General features: G+C 38.8%; 1 protein-coding gene across 1 annotated transcript; it reads right to left on the reverse strand.

Annotated features, from left to right (window-relative positions):
* Nucleotides 1-1,102: 1,102 nt before the first annotated feature.
* slc1a3b (solute carrier family 1 member 3b) lies at nt 1,103-9,639 on the reverse strand. Its single transcript, XM_058411076.1, has 10 exons — nt 9,448-9,639; nt 8,648-8,876; nt 8,360-8,497; nt 6,443-6,647; nt 6,308-6,350; nt 5,010-5,281; nt 4,632-4,865; nt 4,328-4,522; nt 3,109-3,243; nt 1,103-2,651 (listed from the first exon to the last, which is right to left on the reverse strand). The coding sequence occupies exons 2-10, from the start codon at nt 8,826-8,828 to the stop codon at nt 2,441-2,443; spliced, it is 1,614 nt and encodes a 537-aa protein (XP_058267059.1). The 5' UTR covers nt 8,829-8,876; nt 9,448-9,639; the 3' UTR covers nt 1,103-2,440.
* Between the last annotated feature and the right edge of the window lie 11,061 nt (nt 9,640-20,700).

Here is a 20,700-nt window from a genome sequence, read left to right on the forward strand (position 1 = left end):
ATCAATGCATTTTAAATGTAGCTGTTTCTGGTATTGTGAAAAATCCCCTGTAAAAATAAAAACACCTCCACTGCATGTGCAAAATTAAAATGTAAAAAATTATGCATACAGTCATATGTGGAAATAAAAAGACATGTACTACATCTGGAAAAGTGTTTAAAATAACCTGAATAAATTTCATGTGACTGTTCTGTACTAAAGCTGCAATTATTAGTAGTTATTCGACTTTACACAAAATAACAGATAGCTGAACTATACGTTTAATGATACCTTGTTTGGTTTGAATGAAAGGATTACAACTTTTTTCTTTACCATGTCTGGTATTTTAAGCAATCATGGCATGACTTGAAAAGTTCAATCATGGTATTACATTTAAAATCTCTCATTTAGTACCATAACTGAACAGACCGCTAGAGAAAAAAATGATGCTGCATCACAACACTGTAACACAGGTCTGTAAATGTGTGGTCAAACATAGTACTGTACATGCATTTAAGACATGGGAAATATTTGCAGTACTAGCAGATTAAATCATATTTATGAACGATATAGCTACACTAACACTGCTGTAACAACACAGTAGCCCACAACATACAGTATTATTAATCTTACTGTAAATCAAGGTGCCAAAACTTTTTCTTGCTTCAGCACTTCAGCAAATGAACCTTGTTTTAATTTATTTCTTCTATTTCTTCTATTTTACCATCATATATATATATATATATATATATATATATATATATATATATATATATATATATATGATGGTGAAGCAGCAAGGTAAGTGCAATGACATGATACCTGAGGTAAAGCTAGTCAATGATACTAGGTAAAAATAGGCTAGGTAGGTGGGTAGCGTTTGCTAGCTAGCTACTATATTTTAAGTAGATATTTTAAATAGATAATCCACAAAAATTACTTTCTTCTGGTTTTTTTTCCTCTGTAGTTTTTGGGATTGTTAGGCATTAGTACTGTGACTGTTGTTCTCCTTGAGAGGAATTTCTTAATGTGTAATTTTTCATTCTGGGATGCTAATTCACCTACCACACACATACACACACACTCATTCCCATTAAATTCACACCTTCAGAGACATTGTACCTCTTTTTTTTCTTTTCAATTTTATTCAAAACTATATTTACCATAGACAAACCTACAGTTTCATATATTCCATGTAGTTTGAAACCACATACAGTATTTATTTATTTATTTATTTATTTTTTGTGTGTGTGTGCGTCTAAGGGGTAAATGACCAGCAAGATGAACAAAATCCCCATAGACACATCACAAAAGAAACAAAATCACAGTTTCTGTTTGAGTGAGTTAGTAGACGCTCAGCATGTTTATGTCTGTAGTGTCGGATCCTGAATTTATCCGCTTCTCAAAATGACACTTTCTTCCAGCTGAGTGCAGTCTCTTGCAGGAGACTTCACAATATCATTCACAATAACTACAATTAACTCTCCAAAGCTACAACTAAATAATATGCTATTTATATAATAGAATCTATTTATGTTAGCAAATGGCAGCAAAGGGGTAGCATTTGAGTGCTTCAAGTGTGCTACCAGGATGTCCTAGAGATGAACGAGGGAAATTAACACTGTAACCGGTAATGTGTATCAAAATACTGTGAACATTATGATCCTTCCAGCATTACAATAAAGATAAGGTAAGTACAAAGAAAAAAAAATGAAGCAGACAGTAAAAGAAAAATCTTTTTGACTTGAGTGAATAAATCAAAGCCTTATAAAGCTAGTTGTCTCCTCACTAGAAACAGATAATACTGGTAGTTTTAAACACACGGGCAACATACTGGAGCAAGTAGGCATTCCTACTGAGTTTAATATTCGCATCTTGTCATTTAACTGCTGGATGTTAGGAGCCAAAAAGATTGACTGGATCGCCTGTAATATTATCCCAACCCCAGTGCGATGCTTTGAACAAATTATAAATCAACTCATTTTTCCCAGTCGATCCATAAATCAACAAAATACTATATTGTGAATATACCACTGGACACTATTCAATTATGTGACACACGACCCTCTAGTTTCCATTCAGCTCTTTTTTACTTTACACTCTTCAGTTTAATCATAACAGATTTTATCACAAGTCAAATCGTTACTTTACTTTCTATAGTCCATCATCTGGTCTTACCTATTTAAACCTTCAAATTCCTGCAGGAATTCAATTCCTTTTCTACAGCGTGACCAGTCATGATATAACCAATAAGTCTTAAAATGATTCACAGGTGATGATTAATGTAAAATGAGGAGTCAATGAATAATGGAAATTTGACAGGGATACTAAACAATGAAAAAGAAATGGTACCCAATGAAAGAAAAATGGTAGCCAATGAAAAAAAAAGAATAACACACACACACACACACACACACACACAAAGAAATCCCTGCTTGGGAACACACACCACAACCGGACACTACATCTTTGTTTCACTGTCTGGAGGTTTCTCGTTCTCATACTCGTTCTCTTGAGGAATCTTCTGGTAAGGCTTCTTCACCTCATTCTCCTCCAATACAGAGTTGCCCATCTCCAAATCGCCATTCTGCAGCTCATCTCGGGACAGGAACTCCACGATGCCTGCTCCTATAGAGTCACCCAGCACGTTGGTCGTCGTGCGCAGTCGGTCCCTGTGAAGCCGGAGCATCATCATCATCATCATCATCATCATTTTTTTCTTTCTTCCACAGCCTAAGTCTTGAACTTTCTTTCCAATTTATCCACCCCAGTTTAAGAGCTAGGCCTTTTTCCTATCCAATTAGCTCTGTAATTTATGGGAAGGGGATTCTATTTGGAATGATTAATTTGCCTAACCTAATTATGTTTCTATGTTAAAACCAACTGAAATGACATGAAATTCTCCGAAAAAAAATGGAGCAAGACCCATGGGCTTTTAGAAGTGTGTCACTAGGGTAGATACAGAAAAAAGCAACCACGTGTTAAAGAGTGTAATGTAGAAATTAAGTTTCACAGGAAAGCCGTGGTTAAATATGTTACCATTGATTCATTATATAAGAATGTAATAATCATGTGCCATGCAATTCGTGATAGATTGAAAGTGTGAAACTGGAGGTATGGAGCACTCACAGGAACCAATCAACTGCGATGATAAGGCTGATGTCGTCAGTGGGGAGGCCCACAGAGGTCAGCACGATGACCATGGTCACCAGTCCAGCCTGGGGGATTCCAGCAGCACCGATACTGGCAGCTGTGGCTGTGATGCTGCGCAAATAAACAAAGAAACTTTCTTAGCATGAGAGTATGAAATGCACTCTACAAAATGTGTTCTACAATGGTAGAAACAATTTGTAAAACAAAATATATTATAATTATATATAACTTATAAATATATAACTTTCAGTGTGTCATGGAGACAATAAATCTATCATTAATTTATGTCATTTAATTAGGTACTCTGTGAATCTGATCTTCTAATTGATACATTTGTAAATCACTTCTTAACCTTATTGCTTTAAAGATTAAATACCATTTTCTCGATTTTTATATATACACTACCAGTCAAAAGTTTGGACACACCTTTTAATTCAGTGTTTTTTGTTTAGGGATTTATTTTCTACATTCTAGAACAATACTGGAGATTTCCAACTATGAAATAAAACACATGGACTTAAGTAATCCATATGTAACGACAACAAAAAACAGTCAGTTGTTATTTTAAGACATGAAGGTCAGGTGTTCTGGAATAGTTCTTGTAAGAACAGTATTGTCAAGTGCATTTGCAAAACCCATCAAGCACCATGATGAAACTGGCTCACATGAAGACCATCCCAGTAAAGCAAGACCAAAATTTACCTCTGCTGCAGAGGAGAAGTTCATTTAGAGTTACCAGCCTCAGAAATCACCAATTAACGGCACCTCAGATTAGAGCCGTTATGAAGGCTTTACAGAGCATCAGTAGCAGACATATCTCAATATCAACTGTTCAAACGACATTATTGTGTATTTTGGCCGCCTTCAGCATTGTTTTACAATGTAGAAAGACATAAACATCAGGAAAGACCATGGGATTAGAAGGTGTGTCCAAACTTTTATATATATATATATATATATGTATATATATATATATATATATATATATATATATATATATGAGACATGAGAGATATATTATAATTAAAATTATTTACTGTATATAGTGACATCACTATTCATAAACTGGTTCATGTTCAAGAGGATAGCTGACAGAGTAGCTATATAGTGTATAGAGTAGATATGTTATTCATATTTAGAAATATTTGATCAGATTTCACTTGCGACAGCCGATATGATTTCAGCACATTCCCACCTTATAGTTATGATCTGTCCGAAATTCATCTCCATGTTGTTGACCTGTGCAATAAAGATTGCAGCCAGCGCCTCGTACAGTGCCGTTCCATCCATGTTGATGGTTGCGCCAACTGGCAGCACAAAGCGGGTCACCCTCTTGTCAACTTTATTGTTCTCCTCTAAGCACTTGAATGTAATGGGCAGAGTGGCTGAACTGGAAGAGGAGGCAACAGAAGAAAAGATGAGGGCAAGCTTTAGCTGAGCCACACACACGTTTTAAAGATTTTAGAGATTCCATCTCAGAAATTGCTCTCGTGATCTACCTGGACGATGTTCCCAAGGCGGTGATTAGGGCCTGCAATAAGCCAGTGATGAAGATGAAGGGGTTCTTCCGGGTAATGACAAAGAAGAGAGTAGGTAGAATAACAATGCCATGGATTAGGAGGCCTATGATGACCGTCACAGTGTACATGCCTAGTTGCCCTCCCATTTCAGTGATGTCATCCATTTCCACGATTTTGCCAGCAATCAAAAAGAGGATGCCGATTGGTGCATACCTTCAATGGGCAAGAATCAAGCAAAGGTACTTGTAAGTGGTGTGTTTTTTGTTTCACGATCATTAAGTACAATTTAATTTATAGTGATAAAAACTCAATACAATGCATCCCATGCTTATGTGGTTCTCACATAACAGCACCCACCACATGATGATGGCAACCAGACGCATGATAGCCTCGTTGAGGGAGTCGAAAAAGTCCCTGAGTGCTTGGCCTTCTTCCTTCATATTCCCAATGATCAGGCCAAAGCACATGGAAAACACGACCAGCCCAAGAGCATTGACTCCGCTTGTGGTGCCAGAGAGTGGGATGATCTCTTCCTGAGCAATCTCTTGGGTCACGTTGGTCAGATTGAAAATGCTCTCATTCACTATCACCTTCACATGTATAACTCTTTTGCCATATTGGGTTTTGAACTGTGGGGAGATGGAAGAAACAGGATTAGAGAAATGAACAAGAAATGTAGACTAATTAAGACAGACAAGTGACATTTGTTGTCACTTGTCTGACAAGTGGTTGTATTCCCACTATATTAAGGTTGTATTCCCACTATATTAAGTAGCAAATAGAACATAGACCCTAAGTGTAACTTTCTTTCTGTTATATGATACAATAAACCACTATGTGTTTGTTTTAAATCATATCAGTCTCATGGGAACTAATGGGTAAATGTGAATGCAATAGGGATCGATATACTGTACGACCTATATGCAAGAGCATTGTTTTTGTTCATCATGTATATCTGCATAAATATGAATGAGACAATGCTATCCTTTAATTTTAGTGAAATGCATTCTCTCAGATCCAGCTGGCTCCAGTACTTCCCTGTGGAGAGCGTCCGGACCACAGTGTCTTGCTCCACTGTCATGCCTTCCATGTCATTGTGTGGCCCCAGCAGTTCCCCGTCTCTTGGTTTCCGTACCCCTTCCTCCCCCCATAACACCAGACCATGGTACTGCTACTGTCCGGCCAAAGCTCTACCCACAGCTGTGTCCTCTTAAATTTACAATCCAATCCATCAAATGGTTGTTGCACCTCCCTTTCCCAGCATCCAAACTTAACCATTTTGGTCCAGTATGAAAAACGTTGATACTTTGTCATTAGTTGTTATACATGACTGCACCATTAAAACAGTCAAGGCTCCCTCAGAAGCTGTGCGTATCCAAGGGTGATAATATATTCTCCGCGAAGCTTTTTGTGTGGCTTCTGAAAGGCTAGAAAGCATAGCCTCATTAAATCTGATGAGAAACTGGTTTCCTGCACAACAGGGAACCAAATAACAAAGAATAATTTCTTTCTGGAGAAAACACTATCCCATGACCACATCTTTGTTTAGCCATATTTCAGGGTGAAAGTATAACATTAATTCACAGAACAAAAGGAAACACCCGCAACAAGGCGTTCCAAGACAAGGAATCAGATACAATCTACTCCATATCTACCTGCTGTGTGCAAGCTTGAACAAGGTTGGGAGGAAACATGTTTCTGAAAAAGACAAATCACAAAACTGGTATTAGCCAGAAGCCTTAGATCATATGTCACAAATCAATCAGTTGTGCAGATCATTTCTGCAGTACCTGATCAAGTCCAGGAAGGCATCTGCTGGGCTGACTTGCTCTATTTTCTGTTGCTGAGTAAACTCATCTTTGGAGCCTTTGCCAGGGTGGATGATGAGGACCATGATGATTCCGATGAACACAGCGATGAATGTGGTGGTCATGTAGTACACCACGGCTCGCATCCCCATCTTGCCTGAAGCCCGACTATCAAGTGCTGCCATGCCTGGTGAGAAAACACATACATTCACCTACTGCTTGGTCACTATGGGGTAGTGCTTGCCAGGTCAAGATTCAAAATATCCTAAAATTTATTGGTTTGTGTAGCTTGAATCAGCTTTACAGGTACATGAAGAAGCCATAAAAGGATTGATGGACACAAAGAGCCAGAAATTTTCATTTCTAGTACCATTTGACTTCGGTACACAGACCAGTGCTTTTTTTTGGCATGGAAGTCAGAGAAAATTGAGGAACTGAAGAATGAGTCATTAAAGTGGTTTTAAGGGGTTCCATGGAGGGGCCCCAAAAGAAGGCATTGTAAAAGAAAGAACTTTTACTGAGAATGCCCAGAACACAGTTAGCTTACCATTTTCAGTGCTGAAAGCTGTTATGTTGCATTCACAGCAGTGAAAGAAAAAGCGTCTATTGTGCAAAAGAGATGTATGTGTTCCTTTAATCCTGTTGGGGGCAGCCCTATTAGAGGCCTTCTCTTTCAGCTCATTTTTTCACATTCTCACTGCCACACCCCTCTCTTCCTCAGGCCTCCTCCTCTCATCCTCCTTAACCCACTGTCTCTCTCTCTCTCTCTCTCTCTCTCTCTTTTTCTCTCTCTCTCTTTTTTTCTCTGTGACAGGTCTGAGAAACTCCTTCACCTGCCCAAACCCCTGGTGGCTTTCTGCATCTCCACGGAGACACCAAACAGTTTTTTGCCAAACCAAAAAGAACCTAGTCACTCACTTTGAGTACAAAAAAAAGAAAAACTACAAAGAGTGGATAGGACAAAACAGCCCCCTCATACATGTCACCCTCTTGGCCCTCTTTAGCCCTTGACAGAATGGAGGCATTTGGGAAAAGGGCTACTAATGGAGCAACCATGCTGACCTCTAAAAAGGAGGGTAATGGGGTATGATGGAAAACCAAAAATCACAAAATTTAAAAAGTCAAATTATCACAATATCTATTATTTTTATGTAGAAATGTTAGAGTGATTAGCAGTCTTTCTAAGCAAAATGCCTTAAGCAACTGGCTGCATGTGTCTGTTCATGGAATGCAACAAGACAATATGGCTTTGAAGGGAGAGGAGGAGGGCACTTTGTATCTTTTATATGAGTGAAACGAAGCAGGAGGGATACAACGGGGGTGGGGGTGCTTTTTGGGAGGCTTAGTTTGACCCATCACAAACTTCACAACGCTGATTAGCTGCAAACCCTAGCCCGAGTCTCTTCCACTTCTCAGCACAAGCTCTGCTTCAGTCTAGCCTACCTCTTCTAACACTGCAACCACAATGAAGACACTCATGCCACTGCAGAAAAAAGAGACAAAAAGTATTTGATCTTCAAAATCAATGTGTAGTTACATGCTATGTGCTTTTAGGATTTATTAACAATTTGCTCAAAGTTAAAAATGTACCAAAATGTCTGCAGTCACCAAGTCATATCAAGATACATCATGGAGACTGCATCCTATCTGTAATTCCATTCAGACTAAATTTATGTAATCACACTACACACTCCAACGATCCTTAACAACACAACATAATACCAGGTGTAGCCTGAGCAAAAATGTTCAGCATGTTTGTTTAGTGGTGTGACTTATCCCCCTTAAGGATAGAGGAGATCCTTAAGATCTGCAGATTTAATATGAAAAAATGCTGTAGTATTTCATCATGCCATAAAATATGAAAGGAAGCAACTGTTGATCTTGCTGTTTCATACAGACCTGTGACCAGACTGGACACCAGCAAGGGGAGGACCAACATCTGGAGCATGCGCATTAAGAGCTCTCCGGGGAAGGAGAAATATTTCACCTCTCTGTAGGACATCTTATATGGCCGCAGGGCAAATCCGAGTATGATGCCTGATCATAAAGAGGACATCAATAATTATAATAAATTATATCATTATTGTTTTTCTGTACAGTATGTAGCTTCCTATTTCGTGTTTTAGACTAGGATTATTTAGTTAAGTAATTACTTGAGATCAGATACAGACTGGAAAATGCACTTGCCAAGAGCAACTGCCCCAATGGTAAACAGCACAAAGGCATTCCTCCTCAAGAAGGTCTTAACGTCATCTTTGGTGATGTCCTCTACTTTCTTTCTGGCCTTCAGGGAGCGCAGTTGGATGTCCTCGCGGATCCTCTGTACCCGGCTGCGAGAGCGTGGGTTCTCCCCGGTGCTTTTGGTCATGGTCGCTGCTGTGAGCTACCGGACAGAGCAAACTCCAAACTTCCTGATCTGAAATGTTCACAAGAGAAGAAAGGACATAACTTTGGACCTCCTCTGTATGAAATCATGTCACAGCTCATTTAAAGCCATTAAAACACAATACCCTACTGCACAAGAACTCAAAAAGTATAACAAATCTCCAGGGACTTCTTTTATTGAGGCCAGAAACCAAAAACAAAAACAAAGCAAGACAGCCAGACGTGTCCAGGAAAAACAATGGCTTTTGACTTGCAGGTGTGCATCTGATTTCGTAATCAGCAGAGCAAAACAATTAGAGTGGACCATGATGTATATTCAATTATATGCAAATTAAAGATGAAGGCTTTCTTTCTCTAAGACCTGAATTACCACTACAGAACTCAAGCACTCAAGCATCTGTCTCCTATTGAACCGGGGAGGTAATATATTATTTCCAAACCTGAATTAATTCATTTGGCATGAGTTCTCACTGGGAAAAATGAAAGCATGTGTAATGTGTGAACTTCTTCTAAAGATCAAATCCAAACTCATCTATTAAACTGAACTGTACCAGAATGACACAAATATACAGATGACAAAAGAGACTGATGGCCACACTTACCCTTCTTAGCACAATTAAACTCCTTTCTGTAGTGATACTCGCTGAGACACTGTGCTGGAAAGTGGAAGGGTGATCCGAAGGTAGACTGAAGACTGAAGACAGTCTTCAGTGATGGAATAGTGGAACTTGTCTGTCCTGACTTAGAAGAAGTGTGTAGCGTGCTGGAGGTGATGCCAGCTTAGGCAGCTAAGATGTTCCCACAACACCCTCAGCTCACAAGGGGAGGAGATTGCAGAGGCAGATGGAGGGAGGGTGAAGAGGAGTGGGATGAATTTGGTAAACAGTAAAGTACTGGGGAGGGGAGAATGCTTGCACTAGTGATGACAAAGTGAATCAAAGCTCATCTTGGCTCACAATTTTTTTCCACAGCTGGCCAAAGTTGTTTAGTCTTAAAATCCTACGTTATTAGACTTTTTTCAAACTTCATGTGCCAAATTTCTGTGAGCCTGTGCCCACAGGAGTAGAACCTGATATGATCTGCTCAGGTTGTAAAGAGTGATTATCTGAGTTCCGTAGACTTCCTGTCGGCTTGAAATGGTCAGCCATTCTCCCCGACCTCTCTCTTCAAACAGAACTGCTGCACACTGGATATTTGTTTTTACAACCTTTAACATTTCACAAATATTTTAAACAGAACATCTGGCACCAACTACCATGTCACAATCACTGAGATCACATTCTGATATTTGGTATAAACATTAAAAGAAGCTCTTATAGATTTTACGATGAATTTATTAGGATTATTTCATTTGAGAATTGCATAAATGAGCAGCTCTACAGTGACACATAAAAATAAACACACTGCAAATGAACACACTATGGACTCTAAATCATTATTTTGTGCAAAACAAGTCAGACATTAAGAAGTTGCACACAGCTCTGTAGAGAAATAAATACTTTATATGTCAGATATAGTTGTAAGAAGAAAAGAACAGAGAGAACCACAATTACACTTTAAGAGTGGCATAAGTGTTTCCTGCTCAAGAAATGTACAGACACTGATTCTCCTAACCCGGATGTGAGCTTAAAAAAACAAAACACAAACAAAAAAAACCTTTTAAAACATTAGAACCTGAGCGACATGTTCGGACTTTTAGTTAAATGCTCATTGGAGGAAAATGAATGTCTAGCATCCAAAAACTGATTTGCTATACCTGATTTCTTATAGCTGAACAGTAGGGAAAGTGAGAATCAAAACCCAGAATCAAGCTTTTGTCTGTAAAATTGTTTGTACACAAACATACATGCTCATGCTTACTTTGAACTCTTGCTCTTGCTTTGAGTGTTTGTATTGGGATATACTCTGTGCCTCCATCTGAAGAAAAGAATATTTAACATAATTGTGAAACATATGTAGTTAAATGCCACTCATGGCCCCCTCCTTTTTTTCTCCGCCCTTTCTCTTCTCTCTCTCTGGGGCTTGGCCAGGCCAACCGTCTTGAAGTACTTCAGATAAAGATAGGAGCTTGGTGTAGTGGGAGAAAAGCAGGGCCACAAAATAACCTCTCCCACACAGTGAACAAACGGTACTTTCATCATCAGTTGCCTGGAGATCTGGTAGAGTTGGACTGTATCCGGATTGTCAACCATCTTGTTGTGCTTCTTCATTTATATTTGAAATTCCATGTGAAAATAATAATTCCAATTTGGTTTTAGATTATGGTCCGTACTGTGTATTTTGTGTGAGGTACCCAGGTGTTATACTATCCCCAGTCTAAAGTCAAATGACCCATGAGAATGTGCTTTATGTGGTTTGCTCATTCTTCTGTAGGAGCCTAATCAAAAATGGGATGTGGTATTCACTTGGACTCCTGGAATGTCCCTGGTTTTGTCTCTCCGCTCTCAGAGTAATCATAAACAGTGCCTGCCTTGCATCTGTAATGTGTATCCCACAACTCCACGCCTGCAGCCCCTCGCTCTTGCTCTCTGTGCTTCCTTCCTGCTCAACAGACAGAAAGTTTGAGATGAAATTATATTTGAGCTACACAACTGCACAGTTAAAAAAGGTTTAATAAAAATTTTCAGTTTCAGGATGTCAAATACCTGCCAGGGACACTTATGCATTTGGTTGTGTGCCTTCGTTAATGTTATACATCACACATCAATAGCCTACATTCTTGAAGCAGACCATAGGATATATTTGCCAAACACAGATTAGACAGAGTTTTTTGCAAGCTAGCTAATATTAGGCTGATGTTGTGTAAACCCAGTAGCAAGGTTTGCTAGCAAGGCCTCAGGCTTCCAGACTGATGGCTGTCACTTGATAAAAATGACTGAGCTACAGGCCAGGAACTGGCAATGGCAACATATATTGCAACAAATATTTAAATTTTTACTTGTATGCAGAATAATATGCAAAATGATGCACAACCACAACTACACAAACAATTGCTACTAAAGTAGAGTGAGACAAATGTGTTCTAGAGAGCATCTGATTGGATGCAAATTGGATGAGTACTGGACAACTCATAAAAAAAACATTCCCAGAAATGAACAGGCATGGTGCTGACTAACCAATCAGTTTGGTCCCCAAAGCAGCACCGATCTACTTTGAGTAAATTATAGCTAGCTAATATTTCATAGTGACAGATGTTAATCTGGAGCTGTTTGTCAGGCCAACTTGATTCAGGGGATTTTTGGTGCTGAAAGAGGCAACCCAGTGAGGTAAATGCCTCAGGCCTGACCGCATCAATAGCCAATCTCCCAGCAACCATTCAGCCTATTAGCCATGATTCTGGACTTTCAGTATCTATTGAGCCTGGCCACAGGGATGCCGCTTTGTGTACAGAGAGTCTTTTCTTCCACAACGTAAGGCAGCATGCACAATAATGCATGACATTATCAAAAAGATAAAAAAAAGAAAGACATAATACTTGTGTGTGTGTGTGTGTCACTTTCCTTTTAAGAATGCTTAAAGTTTGAAGTGTTTACTTAAGCCATAAGAGGTTCAACTAATATTTATACCATATCATATCACTGAGCATTCCTTTGCTTTCTCGCATGCATGTTCAAATTTTGTTTTAGTTTTCCGAGGCTTGTTAACAAAAATCGGGACGTTGGTTACTATCTGACATGAATATGTGTTTCATTTCCTGTCCAATTAGCCCAAGCACGAATGAGGACAGAACCCAGGACGTCTCATTAGAGACAATATGGCTCCGATAATCACTGTGCTCTGTTTCACAGGACTCGTCATACTCAATAAGGTGACTAACCCGTTTAAACAAAACTGTAAGCTTCATTCAGCCTCACATACCTTCACATTACCCTGTTTGTGAGAAAAAGGACTTTGCTCCTTTGGGGGACAGAGTATATTTAGGGAAGCCCCTTAAAATAGGCCAGCTGTGGAATCTGTGAATGGAGACATTTTATTGTCTATTACGAAGAGTCAAATGTTTTATTTCCACCCCCATTCAAATAATAAAACGCATAATAAATATACTACAAAGCACTTGAAGCCATTCTGTATTAGTAAAAATAAGATTAAATAATTAGAAAAAACATTATTTCAGTTAAGCGAATTGATGTGAAATCAGCAAGGGAAATGAGCACAGTGATCATTTTCATATTAGAAGTCAAAAGCAGACCATGACCCACTTGAAATCCCTATGCACAACGATCATTTAGAGGTGCCATCAATGCACCATTGTTGATAATTACTTGAAATTTAAATACCCTCAAATTTGAAGAAAATCTACCACACAGTCTTTACTGCCTTATTTCAGGACAAATATTTTATGAGCATTTTACAAGAGCAAAGTCTATTTTGCTATTATGCTATGTACTTGCAAGAATAATAACCTTTCCCGTTCACACAATTGTATGTATATTATTTTATTTCTCTCTGAAGCTGGAAAAAAGGAATTTGTTACGGTTGTTACGAAGCCTGTAGCCTTCTTTATGACCACATGTGAACAAAATGACCTAACCCTGACCTATAAGATCTTAGCATACTCAAAAGCAGATCCACCCAAATCCATTGAGCCAAGAAGAGAACTGACTCTTCAGACAGGAGCAGGATTGTGTCAAACTTTCAAGGCCATTTATTGAGTCCACAAAAAAGACAGCGAGAACCACAAATGTTTCCGGTCCTCAATGAAAATTGGCATCTACATATGAATAAGCAGATGAAAGGGTAAAGATAGAGAGCATAGTGCATGAGACCTCTTAATCAGGCATGATGGTCATAGAGACTGAACAGAACATAGTCTTGCTCTGATCTGGGGTTCAGATTTCTTCAAATATAATGTGTATTGTTGATAAGATTATAAGTTATTATGAGAATTATTTAGGACCTGAACACTGTACTAACATGATACCAAAATAAATAACCAAAGTAAATGAACATATTTTTAACCATAGTATCAACAGACTTGGAACATAAGGCTTAGCATTTAATCTCAGAATACCAGAACATTTTTTAACATTCCTCATTCATTGAATATAAATAAAACGTAGCCTGACCTTACTCTATCATGTGCATCTTTCTAGGCTTCACAAAAAACTAGCTGCTTTTTTTTTTTTTTTTTTTTGAAGGGGCCAGATCAGGGGTTGCTTTCACCAGAGGCATTTTAATCACTCTCTTCTCTTCATACCACCAAGTATGAAGGCTCCAGTCTTTCATGGGACCTCTTTTTCTCCCAGCCCTCTAGACAAACTCAAAAGTTTAGCATTGAATATGTTAGAACTGTTAACAATATGCAAAGTGGGCCTGTCGGGACCCAGGGAGACACACGATTAAGCATTCAGATCAGGCCTCAGGCATTGGCAGGACTATCCACAATCTCCAGTTGGTCAGGCCAAACGGGTAATCCTCTTTGGCAAATTAAGAGAACTGACTATGAAAAGTTTCTTGCGAATCAGTGAGTTGCTCGATAGTGAAGCTATGCTGATCTCCAGAGCTGAATAATGATACTCTGCTAGGCTATACTGTATTACTTCAGAAAGGTATTTTAAGCTTCACATCTTCACATGATTTAAGGGGACAAATGAAGTGATAATAGTCTCAGTTTAACCATTTGAGATGTATGGAGCTGTCCCACAACACACTAAGAACAAACCCAAAGAGTCAGTGCTTCACTGCTTCTGGGCTTGCTCATAAATGCCAATAAAGATGACATTTAAAAAGTTCAAAAATGAAAAACTATTAAAATGTGCAAGATTGTTTGCCAGAATCATTTGAAGAAAAGTGAAAGCATACTAAATGGCGGTATACAGCTTAACATAGACCATAAATAGACGCAGAGATGAAACCTGAAATGAAATAACATACACAAGCTGTATTTATTTCCAGGCTTGAATACTACTTGTATACCTCCACTGATCAAAAATACACCGATCACCCATAATATTATGACCACTGACAGGTGAAATGAATAACACTGGTTATCTCCTCATCATGGCACCTGTTAGTGGGTGGGATATATTAGGCAGCAAGTGAACATTTTGTCCTCAAAGTTGATGTGTGAGAAGCAGGAAAAATGGGCAAGGGTACGGATATGAGCGAGTTTGACAAAGGGACAAATTGTGATGGCTAGACAACTGGATCAGACTGCATGCTCATGTGGGATGTTCCCAGTCTGCAGTGGTCAGTATCTATCAAAAGTGGTCCAAGGAACAGTGGTGAACTGACGACAGGGTCATGGGTGGGCAAGGGTCATTGATGCAATTGGGGAGAGAAGGCTGGTCTGTGTGGTCTGATCCAACAGATGAAATTGGTGAAACATCAAATTGCTGAAGAAGTTAATGCTGGCTCTGACAGAAAGGTATCAGAATACACAGTGCATCGCAGTTTGTTGCATATGGGGCTGCATAGCCACAGACCAGTAGGGTGTCCATGCTGACCCTTGTGCACTGGCAAAAGCGCCAACAATGGGCACGTGAGCATCAGAACTGGATCACAAATCAATGGAAGAAGGTGGCCTGGTCTGACGAATCATGTTTTCATTTGCTTCATGTGGATGGCCGGGTGCGTGTGCGTCACTTACCTGGGGAACACATGGCACCTGGATGCACTATGGAAGAAAGTAAAGCCGGGGGAGGCAGTGTCATACTTTGGGCAATGTTCTGCTGGGAAACCTTGGGTCCTGCCACCCATGTGGATGTTACTTTGACACGTACCACCTACCTAAGCAATGTTACAGACCATGTACACCCTTTCATGCAAATGGTGTTTCCTAATGGTTGTGGTCTCTTTCAGCAGGATAATGCGCTGTGCCAAAAAGTAAAAATGGTTCAGGTGGTTCAATGGTTTGATGAGCACAACAACGAGTTTGAGGTATTGACTTGGCCCCCAAATCGATCACCTGTGAGATGTGCTGGACAAACAAGTCCGATCCGAGGCCCCACCTCGCTGTGCTAGATACCAAAGCACACCTTCAGGGATCTAGTGGAGTCCATGCCTCAATGGGTCAGGGCTGTTTTGGAAGCAAAAGGGAACCAATACAATATTAGGCAGGTGGTCATAATGTTATGGCTGATCTGTGTATCTAGCCAATGTCAGCATGATTTGGGAAATTCCTTCTATGGAGTGGATTTTAGCTGAACCTATGTATTACACAGTAAGAGTCACAATGAGGGGGTGCTGCATTATGCTGACTGGTTTGAGAAACAAGCTCTGTGTTGGGTTAATGAGACATAAATTGTGTGCTAGCTGGGACAGGTCTATTAAAACATTCCTGCTTACCTAATTCATAAGTAAACTTTTAATTTGACTTTTCTTCCTTTTCTTAAAGTAACACCATTGCATATAATTTATGTATTTTTCTTGCTTTTTTAAACATAGCTTAAATTTTTTTGTTCAATCTGACATTGTCACAGCAGTTACCAGCTTGCTTTTATGTTGCTGCCCGGTTTTCGGAACTCATTCAATATACAATATCTGCTTTAGCCTGGTCAGGGTCAGGGTTGCTGTGAATCTGGAGTACTGGAAGGAAACCCATGCTGACACAAGGGAAGTGGCAGAGACAACAAGCAGAGTTCAGGATCGAACCCAGGACCCTGGAGCTCTGAAGCAGCAATACTATGTGTATTATTACACATACTACTTTCATGAGGTCAGTGTCTAAATCTCTTCAAAGATAAAGACGAGCAGTCACTACTTGACCGTCTTATAGAAGCTGTGTCTGACCCAGACATCCCCTGTGCTAACTAGGTGGTGATGCCAAAGTCGTGTTGTGTTCCAGCTGACAAGTCTAGATCCTGGTTTATGATCAAGGCCCCAATACAACCAACATTCACAGCAAGCAGCCCAGAAAGCAGTCTGACTTAGTCTCTAGGCCAATAAACAACTTGGCAGGAGACATGGTTCAGCTGAAATCAATGAGTCAGGACCTGAGGCTATGTAACTTGTTTCTCAGCTGAGTCATCCTTCTAGTACAGTAACCAGTCATCACTCTCACCTTCTCACCACTTATCATATAAGCACGAGGATGCTATGTTGGTGTTACAGCTGCATCTGAGAGGTTCTTCCAGGCTGATACTTACGTACTAATTGAACAGCTACCTTCAACTATGCCAATCTTTGCATGGTTTCAGGAGGCATCTGGTTCTGCCCAGTCAGCCCTGATGCACCTATAGTTCAAAGGCCCAAATCAGGCTGGACCCCAATACCACTGACTGGAACGTGTCCTGGAACCCAAACATTAGCTAATTGGCAGTGTAGTGCTTCCTAACAGAAGAAATAAACACCCTTGATGCCTCCCTCGTAGAAGGGATGCAGGAGTGTGTGGCTCCCTGGTGTAAAGTCAGGAGTTCATAAACAAAGTGGAACTGAGGGCAGTCCAACTGACAAGTTTTTTTCAGGTCCTCCCTGGAAAACCAGCCAGCTCACTGGGATGCCATGGCCACAGCTAGCCTCACAATGTTCTTTCTCTTGATTCTAGATGAATGACTTGATTCTGTACTTGGATGTGTAAATTAGCAGGAATTGTAGGATATTTTGTAACGTCAGGACAATTTTTTTCTTCAAGAAATGTTTTCACAGCTGATTTTATATCCATCAAAGCACAACTATACTCTGGACTGACTGTTTATGATCAAAGCTGAAGAAAAATATTTACAGGCTAGTTTGCACTGCCACCGTGTGGCAAAGATAGTGAGATGCAGCAGGAGTCAGCAGTATGAACTGTATGATAGCTGCATTTAATCGTGTTTTATACAAATGGTCATGTAAATGCAAATGGAGCTAGGTGAAGTTGGCATTGTATTTTGTGGGTTGCTCTCAGATTCAAATAAGTCTACTATCTCAGAATGAAAAATCAGTTATGTGATATAGGGGCAGCATTGTAGTGTGTCAGGTAGTGCTACAGTCCCATAGCTTTAGGGTGCAGGGCTCAGCTCCAAAGTCTATTTTCTGCTTGTGTGCCACTCTCTGTGTATATGTAGTTGTCCTGGATGTGCTTCTCTGGTTCTTGGTTCTTCCACTGTCCTAAAAGTAGGAATGTAAGAAAATGGATTAGAGATTCTAAATAGCCTCTAGGTATTAACGTACAAGAGAGAGAGAGAGAGAGAGAGAGAGAGAGAGAGAGATGGACATGTACAATGTGGGGTGTGTCCCTGCCTTGTTCGACGTCCCCTCACCACTGACAGTTAAACAGTTACCATATTGGGAGAGGTGGTGTAGTCATACACCATAATACATTTTTTGGTGATTTGGTAATAGTACTGATAATATCATGTGTGTTTCAGTAAAAAAAAAGAAAAGAATGTTGCTTAAGCATCGAATGACGTGTAAATATGAGAAGCTTAGGTCAGTATTAGCAAGAGTATAAGAGTATATACACTTATATGAGTATAAGTTCATATAAGTGTATATAATAACAATATAATCATAAAACATTGATCATGTTACTTGTAAAGTTATATATAGAACATACACAACATATTTTGCATATGTATGACTTCAATGCTGTAGATTCATTACAGGTACACCACATGCACTGTCCCAGGGAAAAAGATACAAACTAAAGACTCAAAAGATGTACCCCTGATACTAACACAACAACATGTACAGTTTGGTACCTTTATTTCTGAGAGTGTGTTCAAATAATGCAGATTGTACACATACAGATTATACACCTTTTGAGGTTATAATACATGAAGACATGAAAAAATGTTCAAGGTTTCATGTGAAATGTTTAAAGCGGCTGCTGCAAGACAACCAGATAATCAGATAACACAATGATAAAAATCAATCAACTGACAATTAAAAATGTCAGTCATCTGCTTTCATACACCATGTATAATCATTTATATGAGAAGTAGGGAACTATCTGGATTCAGTTCATATTACAGACCACAGCATATCACTGCAAACAAAAGGCAGCTGTCAAAAAACTTATACATGTAACGTGTTGACCTTGACGTAAATAAGTTACAGGAAAAGCAAATGCTATGCAAACCACAGGAGCTCGCAGATCAAGTTCAAGGCTTTTAATACAACAAACACAGACTTGTAGCAGCAGGTTATATAGTCTTTAATGCAAAATACATTACACATTATATACTAAATTCCTTGACTATTGTTTTGTATTATCATGTATTTATCTATATGTAGACTCAGAAGTTTATATATAGATAAGTATAGACTTAGTTTTTAAAAATTTAGGGCTAATTTAAAGTACCATAACCATAACCTAAACACTTAACGTAGAAATTACATATCCATTATATCCATTATGGTATATACATTTCCGAGGGTTTTTTGTTTGTTTGTTCTGTTTTTGTGTATGCAAAATTATTGGCCTCAGACAAGGCTAAGAGTCACTTCATATATAAGATGTACGTAAAAAAACGTATTCAGAAAGATTTACTTCATTAGTTTAATTTCTAAATGCAGCGTTTACAAGTTTTAAATAAACTACGCCCATCAGATTGCTTTAAAGGAAGCTAAACACACACACAAGCCCATGGTGGAAAATTCCGCACGGTCGCAGTGCGCATGCGTCTAAAACCGGTCCATTCCGGTACGGAGTCAGTCTGCTGCACGTCATGGCGGGTCGCACGGTCCTGTCACGTGGGTCAGGAGCGCTCCAAAACCAAAACGCGATGCTTAACAGCAATGTAACGTATACCCCTGTGATAGCATGGCTGTTATTTTTAACATGCAAGTGCAATGCGAAATAATTCCTAAGGGTCTTCTCAAATGGTGCACAATGGCTCTAATTGTGGATAACATTTTACTGTATACATAAATTACAATAGATTCCATTGAGATCCCAATAGACTACCAAGTCAACATTCCTAACGTCCTCTGTTGGTTCTTTTCTGGGTACTATGTCATAACGTTCTGGGAATGTTCAGTCTTTCCTGTTTTTTCACCTCTGTTCCTAAAACATTTCCTTTCTCCTACAATTATACGACAACTCACAATGACAAAGATTAATTTTAAATGACTTTTTTTTTTGTTATTTGAAAGGTACCCAAACATTTGAGGAACATTGTCTGAATTATGTTATTTGTTATCAAAAATAGAAATTTATAAAAAAGTTCCTCAAACTTTTTTTTAGCGTTACAGTAACCATAGAAATAATACTATTTTTTTGCAGTTATACTCTTGATATTTATATTTCTACTATATATTTATAGTTAAGTGTTACTTAAGTTAACTAAGTAAACAATGAAACTTTATTTGGTGAAACTAAAATCACTGGTGACTTGCAAAGCTGTCACTTGCTGTTTACTTCTGTTTCAGTTTCCATTGGGTCACCAGCTAGCTCTATCTGTCAAAGACAATATGTTTATTTGTTATGTTTATTTCATGATTACTAAAAATTGTAGCCTACGTTTGGTCTAAGCTAGATTGTCAAATTTTAAGTTCCTTCAATGGATTTTCCTACTGAAGTCTTTCCTACAGTGAGGCTTAATGATAGTATATAGCTCATTTATTGGAATGTGCCTCATTAAGATGTCATATAACTTCATCATATAACAAATATTTACCGGACATTTAGCAGTTTGAGGTGGACAATTGGTGCCTTAATTACCTGAAATATAATATTTTATATATAGTAGTGGGTGCTGTTTACATGACAAACAATCTAAGTGCTGAAAAAAAAAACATGAACAGTAAATAATGGCATTTCTTAGAGCTGGAGATGGGTATAAAAAGGTTTACATTCACAATTTTAGAGATACCATTACCAAAGACACAAAAAGAGTGGAATAAAATTCCACATTTTAAAAAAAAATCAAATTCAGGAATGTTTTGATTACTTTACTATATATATATATGAATATACTCTTTGGCAGTTT

This window comes from Hemibagrus wyckioides, linkage group LG16, assembly GCF_019097595.1.
Source record: "Hemibagrus wyckioides isolate EC202008001 linkage group LG16, SWU_Hwy_1.0, whole genome shotgun sequence".
Classification (NCBI taxonomy): Eukaryota; Metazoa; Chordata; class Actinopteri; order Siluriformes; family Bagridae; genus Hemibagrus; species Hemibagrus wyckioides.